The sequence below is a fragment of the Acinonyx jubatus genome, chromosome B1 (assembly GCF_027475565.1).
Source record: "Acinonyx jubatus isolate Ajub_Pintada_27869175 chromosome B1, VMU_Ajub_asm_v1.0, whole genome shotgun sequence".
In the NCBI taxonomy this organism is placed as follows: Eukaryota; Metazoa; Chordata; class Mammalia; order Carnivora; family Felidae; genus Acinonyx; species Acinonyx jubatus.
The window spans coordinates 74,744,089-74,770,692 of record NC_069382.1 but is presented as its reverse complement, the minus strand read 5'-3'; the positions used below and the strand labels follow the sequence as shown (position 1 = coordinate 74,770,692).

General features: G+C 33.6%; 1 protein-coding gene across 6 annotated transcripts in view; it reads right to left on the bottom strand.

The window, feature by feature from the left end:
- LRBA (LPS responsive beige-like anchor protein) overlaps positions 1-26,604 on the bottom strand; it is a 772,859-nt gene that overhangs the window by 610,893 nt on the left and 135,362 nt on the right. For all 6 annotated transcript variants that reach the window (XM_027067081.2, XM_027067078.2, XM_027067090.2 and 3 more), the window contains exons 15-20: positions 22,692-22,771; positions 21,031-21,093; positions 18,926-19,023; positions 2,543-2,635; positions 1,031-1,139; positions 544-625 (exon numbers count right to left, since the gene is read on the bottom strand). In XM_027067081.2, coding sequence (XP_026922882.1) covers positions 544-625; positions 1,031-1,139; positions 2,543-2,635; positions 18,926-19,023; positions 21,031-21,093; positions 22,692-22,771 — 525 coding nt within the window. The remainder of the gene's footprint in view (positions 1-543; positions 626-1,030; positions 1,140-2,542; positions 2,636-18,925; positions 19,024-21,030; positions 21,094-22,691; positions 22,772-26,604) is intronic.

Here is a 26,604-nt window from a genome sequence, read left to right as displayed (position 1 = left end):
ACAGAGCACGAGTGAGGAAGGAGCAGAGAGAGAAGGAGAAGCAGGCTCCAGGCTCTGAGCTGTCAGCACAGAGCCTGATGCAGGGCTTAAACCCACAAATTTTAAGATCATGAACTGAGCTAAAGTCAGACACTCAATCTACTGAGCCACCCAGGCACCCCAAAAAGTACTTATTAAAAGTATAAAAAATAAGGGTAGAAATGGGGGAAAGTACTCAAAGCATACAAACTTCCAGTTATAAGCTGAGTAAGTTCTGGGTATCTAATGTACAACATGGTGACTACAGTTAACAATACAGTATTGTACAATGAGAAGTTACCAAACCAGTAGATCTTAAAAGTTCTCACCACACATACACACAAAAAATTCTAAAGATACTGTGATGGATGTGTTAACTAACCTTACTGTGGTAATCATTTCACAATATATACATATATCAAATTGTTTCATTAAGTTGTACACCTTAAACTTATACAATATTATATGTCAATTAAATGTCCATAAAAACAAAAACAAAAAAATAAAAGTATATAAAATACATACGAGGATTCTGTATCTTTACTGAAGAATCAGGATCTGGATGCTGTTTATGTATCACTTGAGTACAAATATGTTCTATAAGAATCTACAGAAGGAAAACAATAGATTAGCATAATCATTGTACCATTAATATAAATGAACATAAGTCAGCACTAATCAATGTTAAGTATACAGTCCAATGCTGTCATGCTAACCATCTTCTGTATTTTATAAAATAAATGATTTCAACATTGTAACTCTATTTTTACTTAATTACAAAACAAGACATCAAACAATCAATACAATGGAGGAAATACTTAACAGAGATGTCCATACTGTTTAATAATTAACAGATTAATAGATTTAAGATGCAGCTATATGTGCTTTATATAACTAATTTCAAAACTGTGTATCAAATCTAAATTACCTTATTTCATCTAGACATTAGCAACTAAATTATAAAGTCATTCTCAAAATATGAAATAAGATTAAATTCTAAATATATTCTTACCTCAAACAAAACATTATACGTGGTCATTGTGATTAAATTTGTCTGAAGCATGAGTCTTTCTGCTAGCAATGAAAACAATCCATGTCCAAGCATGACTTCAGCTTTTCTTCTGTGATTTCATAAAAAGAAATAATCAAATGCAGAGTACTATTATCTACTATTTAGTATGCAAGTTGGATGAAGAAGATACAAAAATGTTTTTCACATTATCCACAAATTCCAGCTCAGTAACTCTCCCACTTTTCTTTAACCTAGAACTCATAAGGCCACAAAATCTTTAAGCAGAGAAATACAAACTACAATGTAAGCACAGCTGAAGTTTAAAAAATATATACACAAGACTGGCTATGTCACAGCACACCAAAAATCTTCACAGCAATTGTTTATTAACTAGTTTCTACTCTCCATCAGCACTGAGCTAAACTCTATTATGGATGAAATCTAAAGCCTAAGTAAGTTGTTAAGTAGAAAAACAATATGGAGAAAAAGGTAGAAAAATGAAAGAAAATTAAGAAAATTAATACTGTGAAGATAAATACACCAAAATTAAACTTCCAAGCAAAAATTTAGAAACTAAAGTATCATAAACTTGAATTCTACCCTGAGATTCATCAAATTTTTTCTGCAAATGGCTGGATAGTAAATATTTTCGGCTTTGTGGACAAAACGGGCTCTGCAGCAACAACTCAATACTGCTGTCACAATCTGAAAACAGCCATATATAATAAGCCAATAAGTGATTGTGGCTGTGTCCCAACCAAACTTTATTTACAGGCAGCCAACTGGAATCCACAGAAAGACCATAGTTTGCCAACACTTCTCTATTGCCACAAATGTTAATTTTTATAATAAACCAACATGGTATAAGGAACAATAGGTAGGATATGAATATCTACATTCAGCTAAGAAAAAAATACAAAAATTTCAGTTTTCAGTTATCCATATAACAGAACATACTATGACAACTATCTAGGCTAAAATATCAGCTTTATAGTACAGATAAAGCAAATGATCAACCCCTATGAAATGAAGTCTCCATGGTTTCTAAAATTCCATTTATACAAATGTACTCTTATAATGAATGAAGAACAAATGGAAAATTTATTTCATATAAAACTAACTACACTGGGGTGCTTGGGTGGCTCAGTCAGTTAAGCATCCAACCCTTGATATTGCTTAGGTCATGATCTCCCAGGTGTGGGATTGAGCCCGGCATCAGGCTCCATGCTCGGCCTGGAGTCTGCTTGGGATTCTCTCTCTCCCTCTCTTTCTGCCCCTCCCCACTTGCACATGCAAAAAAAATAGATAAATATTTTTTAAAAACCTATATATTCCTGTTTCCATTTTATTTTTAATATATAGAAATGGATTAAATTTACATAGATTTTATAAATAAAAATAAAGAGAAGAGGAACTAGAGAAATCACAGAACAAAAATACTATTCCAAAGATTTATAAAATAAAAAGTAATATACCACAACCCATTTTAGATTTCATGAACACTATACTCACTTTGGGGCCAGGTGTTTTAAAAAATAGCCCATTGCCTTGAGAGCTTGTACTCTGATTCCTTCACTTGTCGATGCCATAAGTTTATAGATAACACTGAAGGAATTAAAATTAAAAACAAATTACTATTATTCAAAAGTAAAGATTTTAAATACATAGGTATACATTTATTTTTATATATTCATGATTATAAACCTAATTTCAAGATATGGGTGAATTTAATACAAATTCCTGACATTTAAAAACTTACATTTCAACTATACTGTCTTCAAGAAACCCGCTTTATATATAATGACACATACAGACTAAAAGTAAATGGAGAAACCATAAACCATGCTAACACTAATAAAAAGAAAGCAAGAATAATTAACACTAATTTCAGAGAAAGCAGACTTTAAAGCAAGTTAAATTATCAGAGATAAGAAGAACATTGCTTGATGATAAAGGAGGCCAATTCTCCAATAAAACATAATAGTCTATAACATGTATGTGCCTAACCATAGAGTATAAAACAATGTGGCATAAAAACTGATAATACTGCAAGAAGAATAATAGATGAATACACTATTATAATTGGAGACGTTAACATCGCTCTCAGAAACAGATCCAGCAGGCAGAAAATCATTAAGGACATAATTGAACTCAACAATACCATCAATTGACTGGATTTAATTGACATCTATTGACTATTTCACCCAGTAACAGCAGAATACACATTTTTCTTAAGCTAACATGGAACATTCACCAAGTAGCTCACATTCAGGGCTATAAAACACATGTAAACAAATGCAAAGATCAGAAATGATATATTGTTTGTTCTCGGACCACAAGGAGATTAAACTAGAAATCATTAACAGAAAGATACCTGCAAAATTCCAAAATATGTGGATATTAAACAAAATGCTAAAAAATAACATGTAGGTCAAAGAGGAAGTCTCAAGAAAATCTAAAAATATTTTAAACTAAATGAAAATGAAAACAGGCTATTAAAATCTGTGAAATCCAGCAAAAGCAGTCCTTACGAGGAAATTTATAGCAGTGAATTATTAGAAAAGAAGAAAAAACTTAAATCACTAATCAAGCTTCCACCCTAGAAAACTAAAAAAAGAAGAGAATACTCAATCCAAAGTAAGCAGGGGAAAATAAATATTAGAGTGGCAAACAAAAAAATTAAAAATAGTAAATCAATAGAGAAAATCAATGCAACCAAAAGCTGATCTGAAAAAGATCCATAAAGGAGATAAGCTTCTAGCCAGGTTAACTAATAAAAAAAACACAATTTACTATTTTCAGAAATGAAAGAAGGAACATCACTACAGATCCCATAAACATAAAACAAATAATAAAGGAACACTATGAACAATTCTATGCCCTTAAATTCTATAACCTAGATGAAAGAGACCAGTTCATTAAAAGAGATAATCTGCCAAAACACACACAAGAATAATTGATGATCTACGATTTTACTAATATGTGCAATTTAAGAAACAAAACACATGAACATATGGAAAGGAGGAAAAGAGAGGAGAGAGGGAAACAAACCACAAGGGACTCTTAATGATAGAGAACAAACTGAGGGTTGCCTGAGGGAGAGGGGTGGGAGATGGACTAGATGGGTGATGGGTAGTAAGAAGGGCACTTGTGATGATCACTGGGTGTTGTACGTAAGTGATGAATCAATGAATTCTACTCCTGAAACAAATACTGCACTGTATAGTAATTAACTAAAATCTAAATTTTTAAAAAAGGGAAAAAAAGAATAACTGATGATCTAAATAGGCTTATAATGACTAAAGATAGTGAATCAATAAATAATAACCGACCAAAACAAAAGGGCCAGAACCAGACTGGCTTATTGGTAACTTCTACCAAAAATTGAGGAAGAAATTATACCAATTCTCTACAATTCCCTTCAAAGGACAGAAGCAGAAGGAATACCTCCCAAACCATTCTATGAGCCAGCATTATCCCATACCAAAATAAAAATAAAAATGAAAATAAACACATTACAAGAAAACTACAGACCAATAAGTATCATTAACAAAAATGTGGGGCGCCTGGGTGGCTCATTGAGTTGAACATCAGACTCTTGACTTCGGCTCAGGTCATGATCTCATGGCTCATGAGTTCCAGCGAGCCCCACATGGGCTCTGCACTGCCAGCACATAGCCCGCTTGGAATCCTCTTTCTCTCCCTTTCTGTCCCACCCTCACTTGCATGCTGTCTCTAAGTAAATAAACATTAAAAAAAAAAAAAAGATGAAATAAAATTCTCAAGAAAATATTATCAAACAAATGCAAAAAAACACAAAAAGAATTATATATCATGACAAATTTATCCCAGGGATGCAAGGACTGGTTCAAGATTTGCAAATCAAATGATATAATCTATCATGAAATCAATTAATCTGTAGATAAGAAAATTACTAGTGTAAGTAGATATAGAAAAAAGCATTTGAGGGGCACCTGGGTGGCTCAGTCGGTTAAGCGTCCAACTTCGGCTCAGGTCATGATCTCACAGTTCATGAGTTCAAGCCCCACATCAGGCTCTGGGCTGACAGCACAGAGCCTGGAGCCCACTTCGAGTTCTGTGTCTCTTTCTCTCTCTCTACCCCTCCCCTGCCCCTGCTCACACTCTCTCTCTCTCTCTCTCTCAAAAATAAACAAACATTAAAAAAATTTTTTAAAGCATTTGACATAATCCAACACCCATTCATGTTAAAAACTCTAAATAAACTAAGAATAGAGGAGAATTTTTCTCAACTTCATAAGGACTATCCACAAAAACCCTACAGCTAAGGTACCTAATAGCAAGAAAAATCAAGTCTTCCGAATAAGATCAGGTACAAGACAACACTCCTTTTCAGCTTTGTACAGGAAGTTCTTGCTAATGCAGCAAGGCAAGAAAAGGAAATAAATAGTATACAGACCGTTAAGGAACACATAGAGCTGTCTTTGTTCAAAGAACATCTAGAATTGACACACACACACACACACAAAACTCCTATAACTAATAAGCAATTATACCAAGGTTGCAGAATACCGAGTTCATATACAAAAGTCAACTGCCTTCCTATATTCCAATAATCAACAAGTGGAATAGGACACTAAAAACACAATACCATTTACAGTAGCACTCCCCAAAAATAAAATACTTAGGTATATACATCTAACAAAATATATATAAGATATGTATGAGAAAAACTATAAAACTGATGCATAAAACCAAAAAAAAGATCTAAATAAATGGACAGAAAATCCATGTTCATTTACAGGAAGACTCAATATTCTCAACGTCTCAGTTCTCCCCAACTTGATCTATAGATTCAATACAATTTTAACCAAAACCTCAACAAGATATGTGGATATCAAGAAACTATTCTAAAGTTTATATGGAAAGGCAAAAGCCAGGGCAACTAACACAATTACTGACGGAGATAAACAAAGTTGGAAAACCAATGTTATGTGATTTCAAGATTTATTATAAAACCGTGGAACCTGGGTGGCTCAGGTTAAGTGTCTGACTTCAACCCAGATCATGATTTCACAGTTCATGAGTTCAAGCCCCATATCAGGCTCTCTGCTGCCAGCAAAGGGTCTGCTTCAGATTTTCTCTCTCTCTCTCTCTCTCTCTGCTCCTCCCCTGCTGTCTCTCTCTCTCTTTCTCTCTCAAAAATAAGTAAATGTTAAAAAAAAGATTTATTATAAAGATATAGTAATCAAGACAGTATGGTATTGGCAAAAGGGAGAGCAAAGGTAGTACAATGGACCAAAGATACTCTTTTTGTTTAAAAAAAAATTGTTTTTAATGTGTATTTATTTTTGAGAGAGAAAGAGACACAGAATGCAAACTGGGGAGGGGCAGAGACAGAGGGGCACACAGAATCTGAAGCAGGCTCCAGGTTCTGAGCTGTCAGCACAAAGCCCAACTCGGGACTCAAACTCACGAACTGCAAGATCATTACCTGACCTGATGTCAGCCACTTACTTAACCAACTGAGCCACCCAGGCGCCCCTCAAAGATACTCTTTCAAAACACGATGCTGGAATGAAAGGATATCCACATTCAAATAAATGAATCTAGACACAGACCTTACACCTTTCATAAAAATTAACTCAAAATGGACCTAAGTGTAAAATGCGAAACTATAAAACTCCTAGGAGACAACGTAAGATAAAACCTAGATGACCTTGGGTATGGTGATACAAGATACAAAACCAAAGACAATCCACAACAAAATAACTGATAAGCTGGACTTCATTAAAATTAAAAACTTCTGCTCTTCAAAAGACAATAGTAAGAGAATCAGAAGACAAGATAGACTGGGAGAAAATACATGTGAAACACACATCTGATAAAGGACTGGTATCCACAGTATACAAAGAACTCTTAAAACTCAACAATAAAAAAAAAAAAGAACAACCCTATTTAAAAACGGACCAAGGAACTTAACAGACCCTTACCAAAGAAGATATACAGATGGAAAATTAGCCTATGAAAAGATGCTCCACATTATATGTCATCAGAGAAATACAAATTAAAACAACGAGATACTACTACACACATCTATGAGAATGGACAAAACCCAGAACACCAACAACACCATGTATGTAGAGCAGTAAGAATTCGCATCCAATGCTGGTGGGGAAACAAAATGGCATGGCCACTTTGGAAGAGAGATTTTGGCAATTTCTTACAAAACTAAACATATTTTTACCATAGGATCCATCAATCATACTCCTCAGTATTTACCCAAAGGAGATGAAACCATGTCCATACCAAAACCTGCATACGCATATTTATAGCACCTGTATTCATGACTGGCAAAACTTATAAGCAACCAAGATGTCCTTCAGTACATGAATGGATGAATAAACTATGGATATCTCAACAACGGAATATTATTTAGCACTAAAAAGAAATGAGCTACCAAGCCATGAAAAGACATAGAGAAATCTTTTTTTGATTTAAGATTCATTTTTTTTTAATTTTTGTTTTCTTATTTTATTTTTGAGAGAGAGAGAGAGTTTGAGTGAGTGAGGGGCAGAGAGGGACAGAGAGAATCCCACAAGGTCCAGAGAGAGAGAAAAAAAGAGAGAGTGCAGAGCCTGGAGGGGCTGGAAATGAACCACAATCATGACCTAAGCAAAGCTGGATGCTTAACCAAATGAGCCAACCAGGTGCCCCAACATGGAGGAATCTTAAATGCACATTACTAAGTAAAGGAGCCAATCTGAAAAGGCTGTATGATTCCAAACATATGTTATTCTGGAAAAGGCAAAACTATGGACATAGTAAAAAGGTCAGTGGGAGCCAAAGATTGGGGGGTAGGTGTGGAAGGAATGAACAGGCAGAGCACAGAGGATTTTTAGAGCAATGAAAATACTCTGTATGATAACCAAATGACAGATACATGCCATTATACAGTTGTCCAAATCCACAGAATGTACAATACCAACAGTGAAGCATAATGTAAACTATGGACTTTGGATGATTATAATGTGTAAATGTAGGTTCACCAACTGTAAATTCTAATGGGTGTGTTGATAATAAGGAAGAGTATACATGTGTGGGGACAGGAGAGTATATGGGAAACCTCTATACGTCCCTCTAAATTTTACAACTCTTCCAAAAAAGAAAGTCTTTGAGAAAAACTTGCTTATCTCTACTAGTTATTGTTCCTTTTAATGAAAACCAAAAAGTGAGAACAAATTAAAACATTTAGAAAATATGGTGATTTATACTACACCCATAAATGTACTTATGCAAATTGTATAGCATAAAGCTGGTTCTGAGTCACTATTTTTTCCTCTACTGCAGACTTAACAATGCCCTTTGGAAGTTACCACATTTAAGATCAATACAAAGAAAGCACTGTTTAGTGGTAACACATAATTTAAATCTGTAAATAATTCTCACCATGGAAAGCAAAGGAACAGGAAAATGAATGATAATGACAACAGGTAATGAATGATAATAAAAAATAAAAAGCAAAAGACTGAAACATAAATGACATCTAAAACAAATTTCATGATCAATTCTCAAAATTTACATAATAATCTAAGTTTTTAAATAATCTCCGAGGGCATTCAGCCAACAGACCACTGATTTGAACATAAACAAAGTATAGAAAAATTTGAGTATCATACACAATTTGAGTAAAAAAAAAAAACCATTCAATTAATTCATTATACCATTTCCTCCCTCATAAACATTTAGAAAAAATCTGAAAAGTTTATGATTATTTTAAAATACTAAGATTTTCAACTATCCTCCTAGATAAAAATTTTAATGCTTAATAACTAAGTCTGAAATGGGGCACCTTGGTGGCTCAGTTGGTTAAGCATCCGACTTTGGCTCAGGTCATGATCTCACAGTTCATGAGTTCAAGCCTCGCATCAGGCTCTGTGCTGACAGCTCAGAACCTGGAGCCCGCTTTGGATTCTGTGTTTCCCTCTCTCTGCCCCTTGCCCGCTCACACTCTGATGTTTAATGTAAACATTAAAAAAATTTGTCTTCAATAACTAAGTCTGAAAAAACATAACTATGAACAAAAAGTAAAGACCTTGATCCTCTAGTAGCTGACAGAAATGAAATATGTGAAAAGAACTTTGTTTCCTAATAAAATATTAATTAAAAGCATCTAGGTCCATAAACATTGTAATCTCATAAAATGAGATATGTGAAACTGGTTATTTTTAATTCAAATTGTATTTAAAAAACTATAACATTCAATTACTGGGACACTATTATGTTTATAAAAGTTTTCCTTCTATGATTTAAATTAAGTAAATAAAAACTGAATTATTTGTAAAAGAAATATTAACATAAGCTTAATAGCAGTTTAAAAACCACAACACTCAAAGATATTTTAACATAGAATTAATCTATGAATGCTATAGCTTAACTTAAATAATCTTTGGTTAAAATTACAATGATTTCACCAGAAGATGAACTCTAGATAAAACTATAATTACTTTCAAATTTTTATTAGTATTAATCACATGAGAAGACCAAAATTAATAGAATAAGATCCATATACCTAATATTTATCCTAAAGTAATTTTTTAAGTGTTGAGTATTTTTCACTAACGCAGAATCCAATTAGTTTATATCTCTACTAAACAGAACCACTAAACTTTGAAAAACCAAAGCGAGCATATTTTGCTTTCTGATCAAAGTTTAGTCCCTATTTAACACAAAAACCATTCTTCACATTAGAGCAGGAAAATCCTGTACCATTTCAATGACATTTATATATTTTTCTAACTATTAAAAAATTTATAAATATATATACATTTCTCTACTGGAAATAAAAACAAAAGTAGAAAAAGATGATGAAATTAATCCATAAGAAGCACTATTAAAATTGGGGAATGTTTTCATATAATCTATTTTACTCTGACCATACATATAATCATATAATAAAATACACACAGACATTATATATATGATGTATATATGCACACACATATATATCTTTTTTCTGAATTGAAATGTACTATGGCATGTACACTATAGCAGTTTCAATGAAGAAAATATTCAGGTAATAGAAACACCAAAAAGAGTAATTTGAAAAGTAACAAATTATTTCAATCTGTTCACAGACATAAAAATATATGATTAAAGCTCATGAGACTCAAAAATTAAAAATTTGATACTTAAAATTTAAACAGGGAATGAAGTGCTGTAAACAGTTTATGAAGTGAGTGACACTGCATCAGAACACATAGGAAGAATATGTGTCGGAAATAACGTCTAAATGATGTGATGGTGAAAAAGAATTTATATTTAACAAATAAATGAGAAAGTTTATGTCATTTAATGGAAATTAAATTGCCACTTAAAATTTAGAAATGCTACTGACTTCTATTATGCAGTGTGGCATACCTGTATTATCTTGCATCAGGAAAGACTATCTTCCCTCCAATTTTCTCCATTTTTTTCAATTTGAGTCTATGTCACACTCCATTTGACTTTCAGTTAGTATGAAAGCTTCACTAAATATATCTGCGCCCTTTGCATGTTGGCCTTTAAAACTTACAGTAATATATTTTAGGCAGCAATGTGACCATAAACAGATAATGAAATTATATATCAATGCTCCATTTGAATTCTGTCTCTTTAAATCATGAAAGAAATTAAGAAAGAAGTTAAAAAAGAAAGAGCTCAAAAAAGAAGAACAGAAAGATAGAAAGAACAACAGACAGGCAGACAGACAGACAAAAAAGAGAAAGAAAATCTACAATTTACACAATCACATACTGAATTTTGGACCCAAAAATTATTTCCACAGAACTCCAATTAGATTTAAAGGAACTACCTACCCATCATTCCCAAATTAATTCCGTTTTCTATAACTAATATATTCAATACATCTCTTTATTCAGTGTTTTTTAAAAGTAGTTGAACCACATATAGACAGGACTAATTATTCACATTTCCATATATTAGTCCAATTTACATATTTTTCAGTTGTTCACAATAAGTAAAAGACTGGGAAAGTACCAAAATTTAAAGCATACTATTTAAAAAAAAAAAAAAAAAAGCAAGAATGACTTCCGTTAATGCCAACATGGAAGTCAGCATGTCCCTCCACAAAAAAAGACAGAAATAAAATTAAACAACACTTTCACATGCAACCATTCAACCAACAAAACAACAAATTGAGAGGCATTAATTCTTGAGAAATTACTACACACTGAGGTAAGAAAATCAAGAGTTACAAGAAAACCAGGTTAACAATAAGTAAACAATTAGGAAATTTCAATAAACTATAAAAAAGCACCACATGGCCCCTGGGTGACTCAGCTAGTTGAGCGTCCAACATCCACTCAGATCAGGTTCTCATGGGTTCGTGAATTCAATCCCTGCATAGGGCTCTGTGCTGACAGCTCAGAGCCTGGAACCTGCTTCAGATTCTGTGTCTGCCTCCATCTCTGTCCCTCACCCACTTGCGTACATGCCTCTCTTGCAAAAGTAAAATAAACATTAAGAAAAATTGTTGGGGGAGGGTACCCCTGGGCGGCTCAGTTGGTTAAACACCAGACTTCAGCTCAAGGTCATGATTTCACAGTTCATGGGTTCGAGCCTTGCGTGGGGCTCTGTGCTGAAACCTGGAGCCTGCTTCAGATTCTGTGTCTCCCTCTCTCTCTGCCCCACCCCACTCATACTCTGTCTCTCTCTCTCAAAAATAAACATTTTTAAAAATTTTTAATTAAAAATTTTTTTAAAAAAGAAATACAAGAATCTAGAGTTGAAAAGTAAATAAGAAAAATGAAAAATTCACAAGAGGCACTCATTAGCAAATTCATATGGCAAAAGACAGAATCTGTGAGCTTTAAGAGCTTTAAGACACAATCTGTGAGCCCAAAGAACAAAGAGAAAACGATGGAAGATAAATTAGCGAATTTTTAGAAACCTGTGAGACAATGTAGTATTCCACCATAGCTATAATGCAGGTGCCAGAGGAGGAGGAGGAGGAGGAGGACGAGGAGGAGGAGGAGGACGAGGAGGAGGAGGACGAGGAGGAGGAGGACGAGGAGGAGGCAGAGGACAAGGAGAAGGAAGAGGAAGGAGGAAGAAGGAAGAAGAAGGAAGGAGGAAGGAGGAAGGAGGAGGAGAAGCGGCAGCAGCGGCAAGAAAAATTTCTGAAGAAACCATGGGGAAAAATCTGGCAAAAAGTGATGGAAAAACATTAACTTGCAGATTCAAGAACTCAATAAACCAAAAAAGGATAAAAACAAAGAGGATCACAACTAAACAAAACAGTCAAAATTCAAAGACAAAGAAAAAAGCTTAAAAGCATCAAGAGAAATAGGACTCAACCCAAAGAAAACAACAATACAAGGATGACATCTCATTGAAAATAGTAGAGGCCAAAAGTCAATTAAATCACAAAGTGCAAACAGAAAGCTATCTGTTAAAATTTTATATCCAGAATAACTATTATCAAAAAATTAAGACTAACAAAAGTATTTTCAGATGAACAGACTGGGAAAATTCATTACTAACAGACATGTCTTACAAGAAATAAAGTCCACAAAGAAGAAAGGAAATATAATATCATAAAACCATTAAATAGAAAATAATTTTTAAAAAACGAAAAAAATCAACAGGGAGTTCTGGTTCAATGAAGAGGGAGTGAAGCTAATAACAGCCTCTCAGTCTTACATATTAGAACCAAAACCACAAGAAAAACTGCAAAAAGCAATTTCCTAAGTACTAAACAAAAGCAGTTGCATTGGTGTAAAGGAGGTAAAACTTGGGAGAATTACCCATTATGAAGGTAAGGAGTCTCAATTTTTACTTTTCCCTTCTAAATCTGACCCAAAAGTGAGCCTTTATTTCAGAGGTGGATGTCAGAAGCTCAGCTGGCAAATAATGTGACAAAAACTGTCCTTTGGTTAGGGGAACTAACAAAACGGGTTTGTACAGGTGGTGGGGTGCGGGGAAGGAGGACACAGGGTGTGGTGTAGACCTGAAAAGAAGGAAATGGGAAAGAAAGATCCTCAAAATCTTTGTAAAAGCCCATAAAAACCCAAGGCTAACCCAAGAGATATACCTGCAAGGGGCAGACAGACCAGAACAGCAAAATCTTTCTGTATTGAAAAAAGACTTGAATTATCACCCAATTCTTCACCTAATTCCTGAGTACATTATGTGCAAAAAAGACACAAAGCAGGACAAGACAGGTTTTTTAAATGAATGATATCTGTAACCCCTACACACAGAGGATAAGTAGAACTTGTAGTCTGACCCTTCTTATTAAAACAAGCAAAACATCAACATTTGTTAGAGGATTTTAACAAAACACATAGTTTATAAAAGATAACATTCACAACGTCTAGGACACATTAAAAAGTTACTCAACGTACAAAAGAAGCAAGAATATGTAATCATTTCTCACAGGAAAAGAAACTGAACAAATGCTGATGAGATGGGCAAATTGTTGGAACTATCACACAAAGATATTAAAGGAGCTATTATAAATATACTCCAGAAGGTAAAAGGAAACAGTCTAACAGGATCAGAAAATAGTTCCCAACCAAAAGAAAAAGTATAAAAGTAACCATATTAAAATTATACAACTGACATGTACAAATCTAAAATAAAATATTCATGAGATGAGCTTAATATCAAAATATAAAAAACAAATCTCCATAAAGTTAAAGATCAAGTTTATCATACATAGCAAGCTTCTTTTCAATAGACAGTATCAAATGTGAAGAACAAAGAAAGAAGATTGAAATAAAAAGCCCTAATATTCACATTACTAGAGACCCAAAGTAAAAGGAAAAAGATATAACTGAAGCAAAAAGTATGAAAATAAGGGTCTAAAGCTTATCAAAATGTGATAATTACAAAGAAAGCATAATGAAACTGTAGAGGAGCTAAAGAATATGTCTTTATAGCAAGTACAAAAATGTAGTACCTTTTACTTAGCAAACATTGAAATAACCATACATTTCTCATTAGAAACTCTGGGTACCAGCAAACAATGGAAAAATATTTTAAAGTACTAAAATAAGTAAAATTTCACACAGAATTCTATATGCACCAAAAATATCCTTGCATGAAGGCCAAATAAAATTATATTCAGAAAAAATAATTCAAAAATTTATTTCCAAAAAAAATGCTCAACAAGAAATCCAAATACAGTTCTTCAAGAATGAAAAATGAGGGGCACCCAGGTGACCCAGTTGGTTGAGCATCCAACCCTTGATTTCAGTTCATGATCCCAGGGTTGTGGGATTGAGCCTTGCATCAGGCTTTGCACTGAGCATGGAGCCTGACTAGGATTCATTCTCTTTCTCCCTCTCTCTCTCCCTCCCTCTCTCCCTCCCTCTCTCTCTCTCTCTCCCTCTGCCCCTCTACCCTGCTCATGCTCTCCCATTCTAAAATAAATAAATAAATACATACATACATAAATACATAAATAAATAAAATTGTAAAGATATGGAAAAATTTTTAACATTTTTCTTCCCTTACATTCTTTAAAACACATATAACAAGTGTAAATAAAAACTGTAACATTATCTAGAGAGACTAGCAATATATTATGTGTAATAAGAAACAATAGTGGAGGAAGGGGCACCTGGGTGGCTCAGTTGGTTAAGCATCCGACTTCGGCTCAGGTCATGATCTTGTGGTTCACGAGTTTCAAGCCCTACGTCAGGCCCTGTGCTAACAGCTCAGAGCCTGAAGCCTGTTTTGGTTTCTCTCTCTCTCTCTCTCTCTCTCTCTCTCTCTCTCTCTCTGCCCCTTCCCCTGCTCGTACTCTCTCTTCCTCTCTCTCTCAAAAATAAAACATTAAGAAAGTTAAAGAAACAAACAAACAATTGTGGAGGTTAAAGGGACAAATGAAATGGTTCTAGATTCTATGTGAAGAGGTAAAATATTAACTCAAAGTAGACTGAAATCTCTAGTTCAACCACTAAAAAGATTACCAAGATAGATATAAAACCAAAAATTAATTTTTAAAAGAATACTAAAGGAATTCAAATACAAGGAACACAGGAAAAGAGAAACAGATGGGAAAAATTATACTGGGACAAATAAATAATAAAATGCTAGGTGCAAATAAAGCCTTATCAGTAATTATGTTAAAAGTAAGTAGTCTAAACACAATGAGAAGACTTAGTTTCTCAGAATATATTTTCAAAACTAAAAAATTCAATTATACTGTGTGTTTTAGTAATAGTTTCCACAAAAGAAGAAGCAACAGAATGTGTATATAGAGAAAGACAAAAAGATTTAAGGAATTGGCTCTCACAATTCCGGAAGTTTGATAAATCCAAAATCTGCAGGGTAAACACATACTCTGGAGATTGAGAAAAAAGTTATAAAGTCCAAAGGCATACTGTTGGCAGAGTTCATTTTTATTGGGGGAGATGAGTCTTTGTTCTTATTAAGGCCTTCAACTGACCTGATGAGAAACCTACTTTTCTCAAAGTCCACCAATTTAAACATTGATCTTATCCCAAAAAATGCCTTCACAAAAATACCCACAATAACGTTTGACCAACTATCTAGGCACTGCGACTCAACCATGTCAACACAAAATTAGCCATCACAATGTGTCAATAAGAAATTCAACTGAATACAAAGATACAGATAGGGGCACCTAGGTGGCTCAGTCCATTAAGCATCTGGCTCTTGATTTCAGCTCAGGTCATGATCTCACAGTTCATAGATTCAAGCCCCGAGTAGGGCTCTGCACTCACAGAGCTGAAGCCTGCTTGGGATTCTCTCTCCCTCTCTCTCTGCCACTCCCCCAGCTCACACACACTTGTGCTTTCCCCCACCCTCCTCCCCTGTCAAAAGGAAAGAGCAAGGAAGGAAGGAAGGGAGGGAGGGAGGGAGGGAGGGAGGGAGGGAGGGAGGGAGGGAGGGAGGAAGGAAGGAAGGAAGGAAGGAAGGAAGGAAGGAAGGAAGGAAGGAGGAAAGAAATAGGTAAATTAAAAGTATAAGGGGAAAAAAGATATACCACGCAAACCAAAAGCAAAAGAAAGCTGGAGAGCTATATAAATATCAAACTAAGTAGATTTCAGATGAAAAAATAAGTTCACAGATACAAAAGAAAATGATATAATTATAAAAGCATCAGTTCACCAAACAGACATAAATAACAATCCTAAAATATAGGCATACTTAACTTCAGAGTTAAAAATACATAAAGAAAAATAAACCTACACAGCAATGAAAATGGAAAAAACATAATTATAGTCATATTTCAATAATCATCTCAATAAATGATAGAAGAAACAAAGCGTAAGAGCATAGATTTGAAGAACACTGCCAACCAACTCAGCCTAATTGACATTTACAAAACAATTCCATCCAGAAACATCAGAATACATATACTTTTCCAGTGCACATGGAATATTTAGCCATATATACCATACACTGGTATGGTACCAGTATGGTACACCATAAAGCAATTCCCAATAAATGTAAATGAATTTAAGGCATACAAAGATACTTGCAGGCCACAATGGAATCAAAATTCAAATATTAAAAGATCTCTGGAACACACTTCTTTAAGGCACATGGATAATACATGAAATTAAAGGAAAAATAGAAGCATTTTGAACAATAAAAATGTAATTAAAGTAAAAGTGCTTATGAAGAAATTTATAATAATAAATGCCTATGTTCAAAAAGTCTTAAAAAGTGAAACAATAATAAATTTGATCAACTTCTTGTCAGAGTGATCTGAAACAAGAAAAATTATCAGTATCAGAAATGAGAGATGTCACATCACTACATGTTCAAGAGAGAATTAAATGCAAATAAGAGAAAAACTATACCAATAAATTTGACCATTTAGATAAAAGACAATTTCTCAATAGAAACTTATCAGGGGCACCTGGGTGGTTCCCACTCTTGATTTAGGCTCAGGTCATGATCTCTAGTTCATGAGTTTGGGCCCAATGTCCAGCTGTGCACTGGCAGCATGGAGCCTGCTTGGCTCTCCCTTGCTTGCACTCTCTCTCTCTGACTAAATAAACATTAAAAAATAAAATGTAAAAAGAAAGGAAACTTATCAAAGCTCATCACAGAAAAAATAGGTAAAAAAAAAAAAAAATAGCCCTATATTTATTAAGGAAATCGGAACTGTAGCAAAAAACCTCTCTATGAAGAAAATTTCACACAAAAATAACTTCACTGGTAAATTTTACCAAACATTTAAAGAATAAATAACAATTACTCTATACAAACCCTTCAAAAAAGTTGAAGAGTAGGAAATACTTTCCAAATCATTCTATGAGGTAAGCATTTACTCTGACACTTCAATCAACAGACTCTGAGTAAAGCAGATTACCCTCCATAATTTGAGTGGGCTTCATACAACCCATTGAAACCTTTAATAGAAAAGAAGACAGACACCTGGGTGGCTTAGTTAAGCTGGCGACTCTTGATTTTGGCTCAGGTCATGATATCATGATTCATGGGATCAAGCCCTGCATCACTCTGTGCTGACAGCGTGGAGCCTGTGTGGGATTCTCTCTCTCTCTCTCTCTCTCTCTCTCTCTCTCTCTATCTATCTATCTCTCTCCCTCTCCCTCTCTCTCTCAAAATAAATACACATTTAAAACAGAAGGAGAAGAAAAAAAAACTAACCTCCCTAAAAAAAAGAGGGAATTTTGCCAGCAGATTGCCTTTGGACTTAAACTGCAACATCAGCTCTTACATCTCCAGCCTGCCGCCCTCCCGACCATGTAAATTTTGGACCTACTGGCCTCAACAATCACATGGGCCAACTCCTTAAAATCAACCGTCAATCAATCAGTCAATCAGTCAATCTCTCTGTCTCTCTCAACTGGTTCTTTTTCTCTAGATAACTCTAAAAATACACTCCCTTAAGGATAACATATAAAGCCATCTTCTAATAGCAAACGAGCATCGAAAAGTACTAAAAAAATATTTGAAATAGAGAACTGATGTGGGAAATTTACTGTAACTAGATCATTAGTTACCGTAGCTTATCATCTGGCAAAGTTGTTCTTAAAACTTTTGTGGCCCAAAATCTTTTAATTAAATGAATGATTTAAAACAAAAGTATTCTGGTTTTGTTGTTGTTATGGACTAAATGTATACCTCCCAATTCATATGTTAAAGCCTTAATACCTAGTATGGCTATATTTGGAGATGGGGCTTAAAAGGAAGTAATTCAGATAAAATGAGGTCATAAGGCTAGGTCTTTGATACAACAGAAATAATATCCTTATAAAAAGAGACAAGAGAGCTTTTTTCTCCCTCCAGAGAGCTTTCTCTCTTTCTCTTCCTTCATACACATATAAACAGGTCATGTGAACACACAATGGGAAGGTGGCTATCTACAGTTTGAGAAGAGAGCCCTTACCAGACACCATACCTGCTGATACCTTGATCTTAAATTTCTAGTCTCCAAAACTGTAAGAAAATAAATTTCTGTTGTTTATGGAACCCGGTCTACGATATTGTGTTATGGAAGCCCAAGTAGATTAATACAATGATGATTTGGGATTGGGTATAAAGGTAGTGATATTTAAAAGGGAGGAAAGAGATCTTTTCTTGAGCCACAAATGAGTACTACTGTTCTAGGATCTAAAGATAACACTGTTAAAGAATTCAATCTTACAATACCTGTCTAACAGCACTAGCCATACAAAATATTCACATGATTTATTTGATAAGTCTTCACAAATTAAATAGTAACACAGCCTCTATAAAATTAAAGATTTCTTAAAAAAAAAAACATAACACATAAAACGGGTCTTATATCCTAACTCATTTATAATACATGATCCAATAGTACTTCCCATATGTGAGAATCTTCTATCATTTCCAAACTAAACTCTTATATTAAATATAATTAAATCCCTGATATACAACTCCTACCGTAATCCATTCCTCTGGTCAAAAGCAGGAATCATAGAGTTAGGATGTTCTGACATTAATGCAACAAGCAGTTGTAGGACATCCATTAGATTGTCATCCTAAAATCAATGTAGAAATTTTTTAAAACAAGGAAAAAATAACTTTTTTGAACACTGTATACTTCCAAAACAAAAGAAATTCTAACTTAAAATAATATGTAGATATACGAGCAATATATATGTGTTTTTAACAAACTGGTTCTTAACAAACCAGTTTGTTATATATATATTGAGCAATATATACTTGTTTTTAACAAACTGGTTTTTAACAAACATATACATATTCATCTGTTTAACTCAAAATACACATCACCAAATAGTCACATAGTTTCTTAATCAAAGAAACAAAACCCCTCTTATAATACAGTGTCAAGATTTCCGAAAACATATTCTATAGATATACTAACATCTGACCAAACAGGATTTTTTTAGAGAAGGTATATACATCAAGAAATTGGGGGAAGCGAAAACTAGGTTGTTTTCTTTTTTATAGCAAAACATATTACAGTCTTTAATAAGGTAATAGATGTTGTCAATCTGGTGGCAGTGTTGGGGACAACATATGTATCATTTCCCAATTTTTTTCACCTGGACCACTTTATTCACTGACCCTCTCAAGAAACTAGTTCCAACAGTAAGCTTTGGAGGAAATAAATGAACAGTTTTCATATATTATTTATTGACAGTAGTGAAAATATAGACGATCATAAATGTTTGCTGAAGCAACAGACTACTGTATATAGTATAACTTGATAATATTGACAGAATAGCACAGAAGCATATGTAAGTCGTGAAATACAAAAAAAATTCCAAGAAATCCTATACATCCTTGGTTAAATATCCCAGTATGTATGCATATTATCAGAACCAACTTGGGCAATAATGACCCAAAGAGAAAAAGGGAAGCAGCTATCAAGAGCTAGTTATCTCTTGCCTTGTCTATAGGTTTTTGCCCACTGCTCTGGAGCTTTGGTTTTGGCACCTATTTGAATATCTAATTTTCAGTAAGCTAAGCAGATAATCTAGAGCTAGGGCACTGAGGCTTGGGAAAAGTATTATCTGAAGGAATTGAAAGATTCCTGAATTAACGAAGTAAGAGAAAAGGGAAGATCACTGTGACTTCCAATTTCTCTTTTATGAAATACTTCAGTCCCTTAGGGAGTCAGGATTAATAAAAAAACAAAATCACATTTCATTGGATCAAGACCCATGTCAGGCTCTGCACTGACAGGGCAGATTCTCTCTCCCCTTCTCTTTGTGCCCCTCCCTCCACTTGCATGCACAGGTACTCCCTAAATAAATAAATAATAAATAAACAAATAAACAAACAAATAAGTAAATAAAGATGTTTAAAAAAGCAAAATCATATGCAAAAACATTACTAGGAAATTCAGTTGAAAAATCTTCAACTATTACACTGAGTAAGGAAAAAAATGCCCTAATCAAGAGGAAAAAGAAAGCACAATCACTAATATTTGAGTCAAATATGATCCAATCAAGAAATTGAAGCTACTTTTCTACTTCAATTAAGATAGGTCAAAATAATATCTCTCATTTATTAATGATTTACAAACACATTATTTCATACTATAACAGATATTTATTAAAGCACAAGACATGAATTATAAGATAGAAATGTAAATTATCATTTAAAATGCTGTGCTTAACATGAAATTCCATCAATTCCGAATTTTAATTATTTAAAAAATATTTAATCCAATTATTTAATTAGATTACATTGGCATGTTTTACATTTATATTCTATTTTTCCATATGTTACACTGGTTCCTAGAGATACAATAAAGGTATTCTTTGGCATACTTTCTTATTCATTCAATAAGATCTAATTTCAAAACCTTTTAAAGCTTTTCATGATTATTCTCAAAGCCATCTGTGATAACACAGGGTATTTAAATGAAAGTTGCTAAGATTTAGTTCCTAAATACATTTACTCCCCCAATGATAGTCATATAATTAATGAAAGATAATTTTAACTTTTTTACTTTAAAAAAAATGACACTACAGCTTCAAAATATAAAATCCCAAAATATAAAATTCAAATGTTACCTCATGCATAGTGAGTAGGTAATTAAGAATGGCCTGTAATTCATCTTCCTTTACTCCAGAATCCTTTAAAAACATAACATAAGTATCTTAAACTTACATATAAAAAACTTTTTTAAAAAGGGCAATACTGTAACATTTTTTCAACCTGGTCAGTTGCAATAAATATACAAAGATATAATCACATAGAATCTAAATTTTAAAAATGTACTAGGCGAGGGGTGCCTGGCTGGCTCAGTCAGAAGAGTGTGTGACTCTTAATCTCAGAGTCATGAGTTCAAGTTTCACATAGGGTGCAGAGATTACTTAAATAAAACTTTTTTAAAAAAGTATTAAAAAGATATGCAGTAATCAAGACTGGGTAAAAGTCAAAAGAAATAACATCAGTATCCTGTTTTCAGAACCATATATGATAAGCTATCCAACAGAGCTACAGAATTCTGAAGAAAAACAATAATTAATGTTAAAGAGTACTATCAACAGCTACCACTATATCAAATACAGAAGACAACTTTTCCATTTCTTTTTTCTATTAAATTTGGAAAGTAAATGAATAGCTTCTAAAATTACCAGCTAAAACATCAGGTATTAAAAATTGAGTAGTACCTTCCCTGAGGTTTAAAACACAATACTTTTAAATATGAACTCAGTATTTAAATTTTCAACCTATCCTATCAACTTATTAACAATAAAACAAAGCTGCAATGAGAAAGAGAATTACAGGGGGCGCCTGGGCGGATCAGCAGGTTAAGCATCTGATTTTGGCTCAGGTCATGATCTCACAGTTCATGGGTTCGAGCCCCACGTTGGGCTCTGTGCTAACAGCTCAGAGCTCGAAGCCTGCTATAAGTTCTGTGTCTCCCTCTCTCTAACCCTCCCCTACTTGCATTCTGTCTCTCTCTGTCAAAAATAAATAACCATTAAAAAAAATTTTCTAATAAAAGAGAATTAGAAAAAAAAACACTAGAAAAAATTTTTAAAAACAAAATTCAAGGGATAAATTTTTTTATAAATGGAAATAAGGTATCTGAGTCTAAAAGATATACTAAAAGCTTGGTCCATGTAACATAATATTAAATTCTAAAAAATAATAAAATGATGACAGGAAATGGAATAAAATATTGACAAAAAATCCATTTATGTATTGTTATCTTATAAAAGCAAAACACCTTCTTTAAAAATAATAAATATTACTTTACTTACAACAGAATTAAATGGGACAAAGGCAATCATTTCTAAAGGCTGATATATCTTCCTGGTATATTTATACAGGGAAATTTTTTCTCAAAACCTGAATGTCAGGTACAAGAGGCCCACTAAAAATGAAACCTCTTAGAAGAGTTTTGCTGACTACTGTATCACTACTGCCAAGAATAATACTTAGTACTAAACAGAAACTCAGTAAATATTTGCTGAATAAAAGAATGAATCCACTTGCACACCTACAGAAATTCATAACATATATTACAATTATCTCCAATTCTGCAATAATATATATCCATAAGTGCACAAGAAAGAATGAAAAACATAGAAAAAAGTATCTTTCAGAGTATTTTCCAATGTGTAATCCTAGGAATCCAACAAAGAGTAAATAGACAGTATCTTACGTGAAATTAAAAGTTAAAATACAGAACACGCCAAAGTAAAAGTAAAAATAAACTTACCTTCATCACTAACTGCTTAATGAACATCAGTAAGAATGCTCGTAGAGAAAATATTTCTTTTTGATTAGGTCGTGGTCCATCTTTGGAAAAAAAATATATACATGCACACTTAGTGTTTCAAAGACCTTAAAGCAAAGAATAAAATTGTCTTTCCTAATAGTTTCTGTACATTTATTTGAGAAACATAAAAGTGAGTCACCTAAAGGGACTTAAGCCTCAATACTATCATTTAGAACTGAAAAGATAAAGAGTTTCCCAGACGAGCAAAAGGTAGAGAAGTTCATTACCACTAAACATGCTCTATAAGAAATATTAAAGGGACTTTTTTAGGCAGGAATAAAAAAAGGCCATAACTAGAAATAAGAAAATATCAGAAAGAAAAAAAACACACTGGTAAAGGCAAACATATAGCAAAGGTAGGTGATCACTCACTTGGAAAGGTAGTATAAAACTCAAAGACCAAAGTAGTAAAATCAACTGTATCTACAATAATCAGTTAAGAAATACACTAAATAAAAAGTTTAAAATATGGTATCAAACTATAAAATATTGGGAGATGAGGGGAGCAAAAATGTAATACTTTTAGAATGCATTTGAACTTAAGGAATGACAACTTAAAATGAACTTCTATATACTTAGGTTTTTAGATTTGAAGCTCATGGCAACCACAAAGAAACCTTTGAAACACAAAAAACAAAAAGAAAGGAATCCAAAAATAACACTAAACAAAATCATCAAATCACAAGGAAAAATAGCAAGAAGGAAGAAAGGAACAGAGAAGTACAAAAAAACAAAAAAGTAAGTCATTTAACAAAATAGCAATAAATATGTATCAGTAATAACTCTGAATTTGAATGAGTAAGAAAAAAAAAGGTGGGGGGCCTGGGTGGCTCAGTCAGTTAAGCATCTGACTTCAGCTCAGGTCATGATCTCGCAGTTTGTGAGTTTGAGCCCCGCTGACAGCTCAGAGCCTGAAGCCTGCTTCGGTTTCTGTGTCTCCCCCTCTCTCTGCCCCTCCCATGCTCACACTCTGTCTCTAACTGTCTCAAAAATAAATAAACATTAAAAAAAAAACCAAAAAAAAAAAAAACAAGACCCTCTATATGCTGCCATCAAAAGACTCACTGCAGATCTAAAGATACACATAGACTAAAAGTGAAGTGATAGGAAAAGATATACCATGAAAACAGATATGAAAAAAAAGCTGGACTGGCAATACTTATATCACACAGTAGAGACTTTTTAAAAAGCTGTAACAAGAGATAAAGCACAATTACAAAATGATAAAGGGATTAATCCAACAAGAAGGCATAATACTTGTAAATATTTATGTGCCCAACATTGCAGCACCTAAATACATAAAGCAAACATTACCAAACAAAAAGGGAGAACCTGACAATAATACAATAATAGTAGGGGATTTTAACACTCCCCTTACATCAATAGATAGAGCATCCAGACAGAATATGAATAAGAAAACACTGGCCTTAAATAACACATTAGACCATATACACTAAACAGGTATGTACAGAACATTCCATCCAAAAAACCCAAGACACATCTTCTCAAGTACATGAAACATTCTCTAGAATATTAGCATGACAGACCACAAAACAAGTCTCTTTAAATAAATTTAAGAAGACTGAAATTGCAGGAGCACCTGGGTGATTCAGTTAGTTAAGCCTCCGACTTCAGCTCAGGTCATGATCTAGCAGTTTGTGGGTTCAAGCCCCGTGTCAGGCTCTGTGCTGAAAGTTCAGAACCTGGAGCCTGCTTCAGATTCTGCGTCTCCCTCTCTCTCTGCCTCTCCCCCAAGCATGTTCTGTCTCTCTCTTTCTCAAAAGTGAATAAACATTTTAAAAAATAAATAAGATAGGGGCGCCTAGGTGGCTCAGTCGGTTGAGTGTCCGACTTCAGCTCAAGTCATGATCTCACCGTTCCCAAGTTCGAGCCCCATATCGGGCTCTGTGTTAACAACTCAGAGCCTGGAGCCTGTTTCAGATTCTGTGTCTCCCTCTCTGTCTCTGCCCCTCCCCAACTCGTGCTCTGTCTCTCTCTCTCAAAAATAAATAAACATTAAAAAATATTGTTCAAATAAAATAAAATACATTAAATTTAAAAAAAGACTGAAATTGGATCAAGCATCTTTCCAACCAAATGATATGAAACTAGAAATCAATTACAAGAATAAAACTAGAAAAAAACACATACATGCAGAGACCAAAAAACATGTTACTAAAAAACCAATGGGAGAGGTGCCTGGGTGGCTCAGTCAGCTAAGCATCTGACTTCGGCTCAGATCATGATCTCACGGTTTGTGAGTTCAAGCCACCCGTCAGGCTCTATGGTAACATCACAGAGCCTGGAGCCTGCTTTAGATTCTGTATCTCTCCCTCTCTCTTTGCCCCTTCCCCACCCACCCTCTGTCTCTCAAAAAAAAAAAAAAAACAGTTAAAAGTAAATAAAAATAAAAAACCAATGGGCCAAAAAAAAAAAAAATCAAAAAGGATATTCGAAAATACCTTGAGACAAATGAAAGTGAAAACATAATGTTCCAATATCTATGAAATGCAGCAAAAGCAGATCCAAAAGGGAAGTTTATGTCAAAACAGGCCTACCTCAAGAACAAGAAAAATCTCTAAGAGGACATACAGATGGCCAACAGGCACATGAAAAGATGCCCAACATCACTAACCATCTGGGAAATGCAAATCAAAACCATAATGAGACATCACCTCACACCTGCCAGAATGGCTAAAATCAAAAAGACAGGAAGTAATAAATATTAGTGAGAATGTGAAGAAAAATAACCTTAACACACTGTTGACAACATAAACTTCATAATATAAAGTTCATAATATAAAAATTAGAATTGCCATACAATCCAGCAATTCCACTTCTAGGTGTTTACCCAAAAAAACTATGAATTTAAAAACATTTGCATCCCTATGTTAACCACACCATTATTTACCATAGTGAAGACACAGAAGTAACCTAAATGTCCATAGACAGATACAAGGATAAAGATGTGGCGAGTACACACACACACACACACACACATCACACACACACACACACACACACACACACAAACACGACACACTCAGGAATATTACTCAGCCATAAAAATGAAAACTTGTCACTGTGACATGTAGGGATAGGCCTAAAGAGTATTATGCTAAGTGAAGTCAGAGAAAGACATACTGATAATTTCACTTATATGTATAATCTGAAAAACAAAACAAATGAACAAAGTAAAACACTCATATGTACAGAAAACAAACTGACAATTACCAGAGGGGAGGAAGATGGCAGGATAGACAAAATAGATAAATAGATCAAGAGGTACAATTTTCCAATTATAAAATAAATTCAAAGAGATTTACTATTCACTTTAAGGAATATAGTTAATAATATTGTAACAACTTTATATGTTGACAGATGGTGACTAGACTATTGTGGTAACCATTTTGTAATGTATATAAATATCAAATCACTATGTTGATACTAATACAATACTGTTCGTCAATTATTCCTCAATTTAAAGAGTTTTATGCCTTCTAGAAAGACATTCAATCTCACATACAATTGTATATACAATGTTTCAAATGTACAAAATGGGTTATGCTGAAACTATAATGAAGAAGTTTATTTTTGATTAAGGTTAAATGAATTCTAAAACATGAAAATGAGGCAATAAAATTCATACTCAATAACAATATGCACTTATATTTTGCTTTAAAAGACTCTGAGAATGTTAGTACAGTAACAGAAGTTAACAAAGAAAAAAGAAAAGGAAAATCTAAACTTTATATGTGAATTTAGTAAGAAATAAACTTCTACTGTTACTATTGTATAAGCTAATACAAAAAATTTTTAAAGTACACCTCAACACAGTTTGGTTCATTTAGAA